The following is a 12,289-nucleotide window of genomic DNA, read 5'->3' on the forward strand; positions in this document are numbered from 1 at the left end:
AGTACCTTCTTTTCATACCATATTTACACTGGGGCAAAAAAGTATTCAGTCAGCCACCAATTGTGCAAGTTCTCCCACTTAAAAAGATGAGAGAGGCCTGTCATTTTCATCATAGGTACACTTCAACTATGACAGACAAAATGAGGGAGAAAAAAATCCAGAAAATCACATTGTAGGAATTATGGTGGAAAATAAATATTTGGTCACCTACAAACAAGCAAGATTTCTGGCTCTCACAGACCTGTAACTTCTTCTTTAAGACGCTCCTCTGTCCTTCACTCGTTACCTGTATTAATGGCACCTGTTTGAACTTGTTATCAGTATAAAAGACACCTGTCCACAACCTCAAACAGTCACGCTCCAAACTCCACTATGGCCAAGACCAAAGAGCTGTCAAAGGACACCAGAAACAAAATTGTAGACCTGCACCAGGCTGGGAAGACTGAATCTGCAATAGGTAAGCAGCTTGGTTTGAAGAAATCAACTGTGGGAGCAATTATTAGGAAATGGAAGACATACAAGACCACTGATAATCTCCCTCGATCTGGGGCTCCACGCAAGATCTCACCCCGTGGGGTCAAAATGATCACAAGAACGGTGAGCAAAAATCCCAGAACCACACGGGGGGACCTAATGTCATATGGTCAAATGAAACCAAAATATATTTTTGGGGTAAAAACTCAACTCATCGTGTTTGGAGGACAAAGAATGCTGAGTTGCATCCAAAGAACACCATACCTACTGTGAAGCATGGGTGTGGAAACATCATGCTTTGGGGCTGTTTTTCTGCAAAGGGACCAGGACGACTGATCCGTGAAAAGGAAAGAATGAATGGGGCCATGTATCGTGAGATTTTGAGTGAAAACCTCCTTCCATCAGCAAGGGCATTGAAGATGAAACGTGGCTGGGTCTTTCAGCATGACAATGATCCCAAACACACCGCCCGGGCAACAAAGGAGTGGCTTCGTAAGAAGCATTTCAAGGTCCTGGAGTGGCCTAGCCAGTCTCCAGATCTCAACCCCATAGAAAATCTTTGGTGGGAGTTGAAAGTCTGTGTTGTCCAGCAACAGCCCCAAAACATCACTGCTCTAGAGGAGATCTGCATGGAGGAATGGGCCAAAATACCAGCAACAGTGTGTGAAAACCTTGTGAAGACTTACAGAAAACGTTTGACCTCTGTCATTGCCAACAAAGGGTTGTTGGGGAATAATCAGAATTAGTTGGTAACATAGGTAAGATGTTTTATATTCATCATATGTTTGTAAGTTACTTCTCATCAGAATGTTTATACTGTGGCCGGGTTTGCAGTTATCTGTTCTATGTCAAGACTACGTTACTTGGGCCGCAGAGAGGGGAGAGGTCAAGCGTGTATCTCTTGGCTCCACATTGACTGTGTGCCAGTCAATGTGTCTCTGTGATCAAGATAGGATGGATTTGATATATGCCTGTTGATATGGAGGATTTGTTTAGGTTCTGAGTTTGAGAAAAGAACATAGTTTAGGAGACAAAGCTGAACGATAAATTATGCTGATGTTGTCTGGCTATTTGTGTCTTTGCTATAAAGGATCTCAGTTGCAATGTGTAAGGGACTCTCAGGGAATTCATTTATAGACACTGAATTGATCTGAGAGTCACAGGGTTGTGATGGAGCTCATATAATTAAAGATGGACTTTGTGATAACTAACTCTGACTTGTGTGTGGTTTGCTCTCATGATTTGGTAAATACAGGAAATTTCCACGACAGGGTATATATTGTATTCTATTGAGTATTGAGATAAACTTTTGTTATTGACCAAATACTTATTTTCCACCATAATTTGCAAATAAATTAATAAAAAATCCTACAATGTGATTTTCTGGATTTTTTTCCCTCATTTTGTCTGTCATAGTTGAAGTGTACCTATGATGAAAATTACAGGCCTCTCTCATATTTTTAAGTGGGAGAACTTGCACAATTGGTGGCTGACTGAATACTTTTTTGCCCCACTGTATATTACAGTATTTTACTTGCCGTCGAGCTGCCTGTCAGATACGGTCAAATTCACAGTAACCGCTTCACAGTGAGGAAACCCAGGACTATTATAGGCTGTGTGTGTGTGTGGTTGTCAGGACTACCAGAGGATGTTGGACTTGATGAGGGATATTATCCTGGCCACTGACCTGGCTCACCACCTCCGCATCTTCCCCGACCTGCAAAGGATGGCTGACGGTAAGGCTGTGTGTGTGTGTGTGTGTGTGTGTGTGTGTGTGTGTGTGTGTGTGCGTGCGTGCGTGCGTGCGTGCGTGCGTGCGTTGTACTTTTTTGCACCTAAAACGAGGGAAACAATTGTCAGCCTTAGGCAATAGAAGGTTTGAGTCTACCTAGGCTGACAATCTCGCCCCACGGGAGGTGTGTGTGTGTGAGTATGATAGTCTTCCATTTTCTTTCCCTTTCTGTGTGAATGTCTGTGTGTGTGAATGTCTGTGTGTGTGTGTGTGTGCGTGTCTGTGTGTGTGCGTGTCTGTGTGTGAATGTCTGTGTGTGTGCGTGTCTGTGTGTGAATGTCTGTGTGTGTGTCTGTGTGCGTGTCTGTGTGTGTGCGTGTCTGTGTGTGAATGTCTGTGTGTGTGTGTGTGTGTGTCTGTGTGTGTGCGTGTCTGTGTGTGAATGTCTGTGTGTGTGCGTGTCTGTGTGTGAATGTCTGTGTGTGTGCGTGTCCTAGCTGGCTACAATCCCAGGAATCAGACCCACCGTTCTCTGCTGCTGTGCCTGCTGATGACCTCATGCGACCTGTCGGACCAGACCAAGGGCTGGAAGACCACCCGCAAGATTGCTGTGAGGAACCCTAACGTCTACTCCTAACCCAAACCTCAACCACAACCCTAACCCTCAACCCTTACCCTAGCTTCATGTCCATATGCAGGTTCAACCCTAACCCTCAACCACAACCCTAACCAAAACCCAGACACTAACCCTATAGGTTCATGTTCATATCCTACCCCTAACCCTAGCCTCAACCCTAACCTAAATCCTCAACCCTACCTCAACCCTAACCCTCAACCCTAACCTAAATCCTCAACCCTAACCTCAACCCTAACCATTTCTCTGTTGGCATTCACAATGGCAATGGAGGTTATCATCAGATCCTCAAAATGGGTTGCTGGTGGACAGCGAGTCGACTCTGGTTTCCGCCTCCCTCCACTCAGAGCCTACATGGATGACATTACAACATTGACCACCACTGTCCCATGCACCAGGAGACTGCTCAGAAAACTTGAGGAGAACATCAGCTGGGCCCGTATGAAGATTAAACCATCCAAGTCACGCAGCATCTCGATTGTGAAGGGAGTACTCTCTGACCTGAAATTCTTCATCGGAGATGACCAAATCCCAACAGTGTCTGAGCAGCCGGTAAAAAGCCTTGGAAGGTGGTATGATGCAAGCCTGAAGGACAAAGACCAGGTGCAACAGCTGCGCAAAGACATCAGTAGTAGCCTACAGTCCATCGACAACACCCAGCTACCTGGAAAGTTAAAGGCCTGGTGTCTGCAGTTTGGTCTCCTACCCCGGGTGTTGTGGCCCTTAGCACTGTATGAGGTTCCAATCTCAACAGTGGAGAAGATGGAAAGAGGAGTCACAGGCTACTTAAAGAAGTGGCTTGGAGTTCCACGATGCCTTACCACCATAGGCCTCTATGGAGATGGTGTCCTCAAGCTGCCCCTCACCAGTCTAACAGAGGAATTCAAGTGTGCAAAAACCAGGCTCCAGATGACACTGAATGAATCTCGAGACCCAGTGGTGAGCAACAACGCGCCGACCTTGGCAACTGGGCGCAAATGGAGGCCAGGAAAAGCAGTCCAGGAGGCAACAGCAGCCCTCAGACATGCTGACATTGTGGGTCATGTTCAGCAAGGGAGAGGAGGCCTTGGGCTAACTAGCCGTGCTGCTTGGAGTAAGGCCACTGCACCAGAGCGGCGGAAGATGGTAGTGCAGGAAGTACGCCATCAGGAAGAGGCTGCATGGAGGGCCAAGGCAGTCTCTCTTGCCAAACAGGGACAGTGGACTCGATGGGACAGTGTGGAGAAGAGGAAGATCAGCTGGAAGGATCTGTGGGCCATGGAAGCGAGGCGGTTGAGCTTTTCAATCAGAGCAACATATGACGTCCTTCCAACACCAGTTAATCTTCACCAATGGTATGGTGAAGATCCCGACTGTGCCCTCTGTTCAATGCCAGCCAACCTCAGGCACATTCTCACAGGGTGTAAAACAAGCCTCACCCAAGAACGCTACACTTGGCGTCACAACCAAGTCCTTAAAAACCTTGCGTCCGCCCTGGAGGACAAGCGAGCTGCCACCAACTCCCTACCACCCACAGCAGCATCACACTCCTTACGGACAAACTTTGTCCGCGAAGGGGCTAAACCACCGAAGAGCGGCTCTACACCATTAGAGCGAGACCAGCTGCGCTTGGCCCGCGACTGGAAAATGCTAGCTGACATTGGCCGGCAACTTGTGTTTCCTCTGGAGATCGCAACCACGACCCTAAGACCTGACATGGTGCTTTGGTCCCGTTCACTCAATAAGGTCTTCATCATTGAGCTCACAGTACCCTGGGAAAACTCAGTAGATGAGGCTTATGAGCGAAAACATCTGCGCTATGCTGATCTAGCTGCCGAAGCACGGCATCATGGCTGGAACACAGAAGTCCGACCAGTGGAGGTGGACTGCAGAGGTTTTGTGGCAACATCTACAACCAGACTGCTTAGAGACCTGGGAATTAAGGGCCAGAGCCAGCGTTCGGCAATTAAAGCTGTATCAGAGGCGGCAGAAGGCAGCAGTCAGTGGCTCTGGATGAAGAGGAAAGACCCCAGCTGGGCCCCGAAGTGAGAGGGCCAGGAGGTATGCGGTCAACAATGCTTGACTCAGGGAGGAGGACGCCCCTGCCATGCATAGTCCCATGGGATGTTGGCTATCAACAACAAGGCAACTCCTATGACTAATTGGGAATGGGACGCAAGCGTAGGATTGATCACCCTGTCGCTGGCCGCCTTTGGGGAGGGTGTATAGTGTGAAAGGCCGAAACACCCTAGGAACCAAAAGGTACACTACTGACGATGCGCTCCCCAAATTTCACCACGCTCACTGTTCATTAACTCTTGGAAGTGCTTGCACAAAGGATAGTAACATCTCATCCTCTGTTCTTGGAATCTAAATCCTCAACCCTAACCCTCAACCCTAACCTCAGACCCTAGTTGACCTTTGACCCTAAACCTATTTTTCTGTCCTCTGTGTATTCAGGAGCTGATCTATAAAGAGTTCTTCTCCCAGGGGGATCTGGTATGTGTGCTGCACTTTATTCCTGCACCGTGTGTGTGTGTGTGTGTGTGTGTGTGTGTGTGTGTGTGTGTGTGTGTGTGTGTGTGTGTGTGTGTGTGTGTGTGTGTGTGTGTGTGTGTGTGTGTGTGTGTGTGTGTGTGTGTGTGTGTGTGTGTGTGTGTGTGTGTGTGTGTGTGTGCTGTACTTTATTCCTGCACCGTATGTGTGTGTGTGTGTGTGCATCTGACGTGTGTAACTTACTTGTGTGTGCAGGAGAAGGCGATGGGGAATCGTCCCAGTGAGATGATGGACAGAGAGAAGGCCTACATCCCAGAGCTACAGATCAGCTTCATGGAACACATCGCCATGCCCATCTACAAGTAAGAACCAATCACAACACAGAGTTTATCACTACTGACCCAATCACAACACAGCGTTTATCACTACTAACCCAATCACAACACGGCCCACAGCACCACCTAATATTGTGTCCCACACCCCTGTCCTCTCATAGGCTGCTGTCAGAGCTGTTACCAGGGGCAACCGAGCTGTATGAGCGTGTAGCGACCAATCGAGTACAGTGGACCAAAGTTTCCCACAAGTTCAGCGTCCGTGGGTTGCCTAGCAACAATAGCCTCGACTTCCTGGATGAAGAGTATGAATTGCTGCAATCCCAGGGTGCACTTGGGGATGACAGCCACTGCGATGACACCCATTGCCTCAACGGTTGCCTGGATGAGGGGGACGGGGGGAGGGGCCTGTAACCATACCGACCAATGGGAGTGGAGAAAGCAGTATCTCTAGGCTAATAGAAACCTAAGGAAACTATTCCCTTTTTACGTCCTCAAGCGGAGAAGGCGGGACTCTGAGACATTTGACTGACAGCTGTCAATCTCTAAGGCTGAGCAAAACAGATGGAGTGAACCGCAGGAGGGACGATTCAGATGAGTCATTTCAAAGGAGTCGATTCAGACTAGTCGATTCAGACGATTCCTGTAGATGCTAAATGTGACTGAACTCCTGTGAGGAAAGCAGAGAGTCGTGTTGACTCTGGAAATGATCATTTTCATAACGAGGTCTCCGTTCATATTCTTCTGAGTTTCTGTTTCACACACAGGCTCACAGACACCTAATAGGTCAATAGCCGTGTAATAACACATAGGTAAAGAGCTCCTTTCCTAGTTAACAGAAAGCTGTGTAGTACGAAGGACAGTTCTGGAATCTGTTGGTTTATGTTGTTTTAAGATCATCAGAATCCCTCCCATCTGCCCACACACACCCTGATGAGCTGCTATGTCACTCATATGACTGCTTATGTATACTGTATGTAGCCTACACCTTGTGTGTTACACCCTTTATCTCAGCCAGTATTGGATGTATTTTTCATGTCTTAGGCATCATGTAAGTCTCTAGTTTGCCAGATATTATATTTGTTATTATATATGGAGCCCATTGGTGGCCCTGCGATGCCCAGTGGTCATTGAGGGAAACTGTATCTGCCTTGTGTCAGGTAATGTGAGTGGAACTTCCCTCTTTTGGAAATGGGGACAGTTTGACAGTCAATGATCACTGGTCAGTGCCATCCTCATCAGCTAAAATATTCTATCCCCGGAGTGCGCACACACACACACACACATACAGACATACACACAGACACCACAACCACCATTACAACCTTCACAACAAGAGCCACTAAGAGCCATTCCTCTTTTCTTCTTAGTGTTTCTCTCTGTGTCTTGTGTCTCTATATAACCCCTATAACCCTCTATATAAGTGAAGCCCTTTAAATGATCCAGTATCATCATACCTGTGTGTGTGTGTGTGTGTGTGTGTGTGTGTGTGTGTGTGTGTGTGTGTGTGTGTGTGTGTGTGTGTGTGTGTGTGTGTGTGTGTGTGTGTGTGTGTGTGTGTGTGTGTGTGTGTGTGTGTGTGTGTGTGTGTGTGTGTGTGTGTGTGTGTGTGTTTTGTACGGATCTGCCTTATCGTGCATCTATGCTGCCTTTCTCAGAGCTTACCATGTTGGACCATAGATACAAACAGCCACAGAGGCCAAACAGTATCTCCAGTGTGTTGATGAACAGACCTATAGATGACAGTGTGTTGATGGACAGACCTATAGATGACAGTGTGTTGATGGACAGACCTATAGATGACAGTGTGTTGATAAACAGACCTATAGATGACAGTGTGTTGATGGACAGACCTATAGATGACAGTGTGTTGATGGACAGACCTATAGATGACAGTGTGTTGATGGACAGACCTATAGATGACAGTGTGTTGATAAACAGACCTATAGATGACAGTGTGTTGATAAACAGACCTATAGATGACAGTGTGTTGATGGACAGACCTATAGATGACAGTGTGTTGATGGACAGACCTATAGATGACAGTGTGTTGATGGACAGACCTATAGATGACAGTGTGTTGATAAACAGACCTATAGATGACAGTGTGTTGATAAACAGACCTATAGATGACAGTGTGTTGATGGACAGACCTATAGATGACAGTGTGTTGATGGACAGACCTATAGATGACAGTGTGTTGATGGACAGACCTATAGATGACAGTGTGTTGATAAACAGACCTATAGATGACAGTGTGTTGGTTATCAGTGTGTTGGTTATCATTGTGTTGGTTAACAGTGTGTTGGTTATCAGTGAGTTCACTGTCTCAGGAGTTTAAAACACACTACCACTCAACTCCAATCAATCAGTCACCTAGATGTTAAACTAATGTGTGAAACTGCTACTCGGTGAAGCCAGAGCAACAGCTTTGCCTCACCACATGTCAGGGCTTACATACGGTATATGTGGAAGAATTAAGGCCATACATGTGAATATATTTCTTAAAAGAGCGTGCAGGTCAATATATTTGTTAGGTGAATGAACTGGGGATCTTGGTTAGGTGATTGGGACGTGCAGGTCAATATATTTGTTAGGTGAATGAACTGGGGATCTTGGTTAGGTGATTGGGACGTGCAGGTCAATATATTTGTTAGGTGAATGAACTGGGGATCTTGGTTAGGTGATTGGGGCGTACAGGTCAATATATTTGTTAGGTGAATGAACTGGGGGTCTTGGTTAGGTGATTGGGACGTGCAGGTCAATATATTTGTTAGGTGAATGAACTGGGGATCTTGGTTAGGTGATTGGGACGTACAGGTCAATATATTTGTTAGGTGAATGAACTGGGGATCTTGGTTAGGTGATTGGGATGTGCAGGTCAATATATTTGTTAGGTGATTGGGACGTGCAGGTCAATATATTTGTTAGGGGAATGAACTGGGGATCTTGGTTAGGTGATTGGGGCGTACAGGTCAATATATTTGTTAGGTGATTGGGACGTGCAGGTCAATATATTTGTTAGGGGAATGAACTGGGGATCTTGGTTAGGTGATTGGGGCGTACAGGTCAATATATTTGTTAGGTGAATGAACTGGGGATCTTGGTTAGGTGATTGGGACGTACAGGTCAATATATTTGTTAGGTGAATGAACTGGGGGTCTTGGTTAGGTGATTGGGGCGTACAGGTCAATATATTTGTTAGGTGAATGAACTGGGGATCTTGGTTAGGTGATTGGGATGTGCAGGTCAATATATTTGTTAGGTGAATGAACTGGGGATCTTGGTTAGGTGATTGGGATGTGCAGGTCAATATATTTGTTAGGTGAATGAACTGGGGATCTTGGTTAGGTGATTGGGGCGTGCAGGTCAATATATTTGTTAGGTGAATGAACTGGGGGTCTTGGTTAGGTGATTGGGACGAGCAGGTCAATATATTTGTTAGGTGAGTGGGGTATAGGGGAATTTAAGGATGGACTGCATATAGCTTAATATATTTTGTAGATGATTCTCCCTCAGGATGTCTGTGTGTATGACTTCACTGACTTTGACTTCATGTTATTGTACAGATTTTAACTGTTCTAATGGCATTCAGGTAGGCTAGCGATCTGAAGCCTCGCTCTAGTGCTGTATACCTGTGAACTCTGACCCCTGATGAACACAGATTAACTTCCTCTTTTCCCCTGTTGTTGTTGTTTTCCGCCCTTCTATTCCAGATCTGCCTTCTTCATATGTGTTTTCATGATGATGATGCAGAAACTCTGATGTAAATACAGTCTGATCTTAAATTATTACTTTAGACAGTTGTCTCTCTTAACTTTGTTTTGCGTTAGTGTGTTTGTGTCAGTGAGTCAGGGCTCCGTTATGTGCCAATCTCCATCTCCACGGAAACGCAGGATTCTTACCTGTGATGTAATCTCATAGGCTATATATAAATGCTGTAAATAACAGTTTATGAAGTGTTACTTGATTCTATGTAATTATTACAATGAGGACTATTTTAATTATTTCATGTTATACAGTTGAAGTCGGAAGTTTACATACACTTAGGTTGGAGTCATTAAAATTCGTTTTTCAACCACTCCAAAAAATTTGTTAACAAACTATAGTTTTGGCAAGTCGGTTAGGACATCTACTTTGTGCATGACACAAGTCATTTTTTCAACAATTGTTTACAGACAGTGTAACGGCGTTCTTGTTTAGTTGAAGGAGAGTCGGACCGAAATGCAGCGTGTAAGTTACTCATGTTTATTAAGTGAAGACAAAACGAACGAACTAACACGAATAACTAATAAATACAAAAGAAAAACAACAAACAGAACGAAACCTAATACAGCCTGACTGGTGAAACTAACACAGAGACAGGAACAATCACCCACGAAATGCAAAGCGAAATACAGGCTACCTAAATACGGTTCCCAATCAGCGACAAGGAGAAGCACCTGACTCTGATATAGAACCGCCTCAGGCAGCCAACCTATATAACACACACACACCCCTAATCAACTACAATCCCAAACACTACAAACCCCAATACGAAAAAACAATACATAACCCCATGTCACACCCTGGTCTGACTAACTAATAAACTAAAACACACAATACTAAGACCAAGGCGTGACAGACAGATTATTTCACTTATAATTCACTGCATCACAGTTCCAGTGGGTCAGAAGTTTACATACACTAAGTTGACTGTGCCTTTAAACAGCTTGGGAAAATCCAAAAAATGATGTCATGGCTATAGAAGCTTCCTGATAGGCTAATTTACATCATTTGAGTCAATTTGAGGTGTACCTGTGGATGTATTTCAAGGCCTACCTTCAAACGCAGTGCCTCTTTGTTTGACATCATGAAAAAAAACTAAATAAATCAAAATCAAAAATAAATCAGCCAAGACCTCAGAAAAAAAATTGTAGACCAAGTCTGGTTCATCCTTCCAAACACCTGAAGGTACCACGTTCATCTGTTCAAACAATATTACGCAAGTATAAACACCATGGGACCACGCAGCCGTCATACCGCTCAGGAAGGAAGGGCGTTCTGTCTCCTAGAGATGAACGTACTTCGGTGTGAAATGTGCAAATCAATCCCAGAACAACAGCAAAGAACCTTGTGAAGATGCTGGAGAAAACAGGTACAAAAGTATCTATATCCACAGTAAAACGAGTCCTATATCGACATAACCTGAAAGGCCACTCAGCAAGGAAGAAGGCACTGCTCCAAAACCGCCATAAAAAAGCCAGACTGCGGTTTGCAACTGCACATGGGGACAAAGATCGTACCTTTTGGAGAAATGTCCTCTGGTCTGATGAAACAAAAATAGAACTGTTTGGCCATAATGACCATCGTTGTGTTTGGAGGTTAAAGGGGGAGGCTTGCAAGCCAAAGAACACCATCCCAACCATGAAGCACGGGGGTGGCAGCATCATGTTGTGAGGGTGCTTTGCTGCAGGAGGGACTGGTGCACTTCACAAAATAGATTGCATCATGAGGTGGGAAAATGATGTGGATAAATTGAAGCAACATCTCAAGACATCAGTCAGGAAGTTAAAGTTTGGTCGCATATGGTTCTTCCAAATGGACAATGACCCCAAGCATACTTCCAAAGTTGTGGCAAAATGGCTTAAGGACAACAAAGTCAAGGTTTTGGAGTGGCCATCACAAAGCCCTGACCTGAATCCTATAGAACATTTGTGGGCAGAACTGAAAAAGCGTGTGTGAGCGAAGAGGCCTACAAACCTGACTCAGTTACACCAGCTCTGTCTGGAGGAATGGGCCAACATTCACCCAATTTATTGTGGGAAGCTTGTGGGCTTGTGGAAGGCTACCCAAAACATTTGACCCAAGTTAAACAATTTAAAGGCAATGCTACCAAATACTAATTGAGTGTATGTAAACTCTTGACCCACTGGGAATGTGATGAATGAAATACAAGCTTAAACAAATCCTTCTCTCTACTATTATTCACATTCTTAAAATAAACTGGTGATGACAGGAATTTGTACCTGGATTAAATGTCAGGAATTGTAAAAAAAAAATTGAGTTTATATGTATTTGGCTAAGGTGTATGTAAACTTCCGACTTCAACTGGGGCAGCAGGGTAGCCTAGTGGTTAGAGTGTTAGAGTGTTGGACTAGTAACCGAAAGGTTGCAAGTTCAAATCCCCGAGCTGACAAGGTACAAATCTGTCGTTTTGCCCCTGAACATGCAGTTAACCCACTGTTTCTCGGCCGTCATTGAAAATAAGAATTTGTTCTTAACTGACTTGCCTAGTTAAATAAAGGTAAAATAAACTGTATACTGTGGTTGTAGTTGAATCATCTTTTTCTCTGGTTTTCATTGTGTTATTGAAGGGCCCAAAACCTACAGGCCTACGGCTCAGACAGAGGAGGATAAAAGCAAAATGCTATTTCATCATAAAATTGATACTAATTCTGAAAACAAAGACTGAAGTTACTGAAATCTGTATTTTTTGTTGTAGAAGGTGTGTACCAGTGCTGGTCTGTGTGTGTTATCTAAATGCTGTATAGACCCTTCTGGAAAGAGAACACACTATATCAAAAATATGTATTTTTTGTGTAATAAATTTGGTTAATGCTCAATTTTATGTTTCATACCATGATACAGTATAGGCTACAC

General features: G+C 44.7%; 1 protein-coding gene across 1 annotated transcript in view; it reads left to right on the forward strand.

Moving 5' to 3' along the window:
- The window catches only part of LOC135553157 (cGMP-dependent 3',5'-cyclic phosphodiesterase-like), a 180,659-nt gene extending 168,407 nt beyond the window's left edge, over positions 1 to 12,252 (forward strand). The window contains exons 27-31 of the mRNA XM_064985314.1: positions 2,111 to 2,210; positions 2,704 to 2,816; positions 5,280 to 5,318; positions 5,571 to 5,677; positions 5,812 to 12,252. Coding sequence (XP_064841386.1) covers positions 2,111 to 2,210; positions 2,704 to 2,816; positions 5,280 to 5,318; positions 5,571 to 5,677; positions 5,812 to 6,061 — 609 coding nt within the window. The 3' untranslated portion in view covers positions 6,062 to 12,252. The remainder of the gene's footprint in view (positions 1 to 2,110; positions 2,211 to 2,703; positions 2,817 to 5,279; positions 5,319 to 5,570; positions 5,678 to 5,811) is intronic.
- Positions 12,253 to 12,289: the final 37 nt, after the last annotated feature.

This window comes from Oncorhynchus masou, chromosome 13 (genome assembly GCF_036934945.1).
Source record: "Oncorhynchus masou masou isolate Uvic2021 chromosome 13, UVic_Omas_1.1, whole genome shotgun sequence".
Classification (NCBI taxonomy): Eukaryota; Metazoa; Chordata; class Actinopteri; order Salmoniformes; family Salmonidae; genus Oncorhynchus; species Oncorhynchus masou.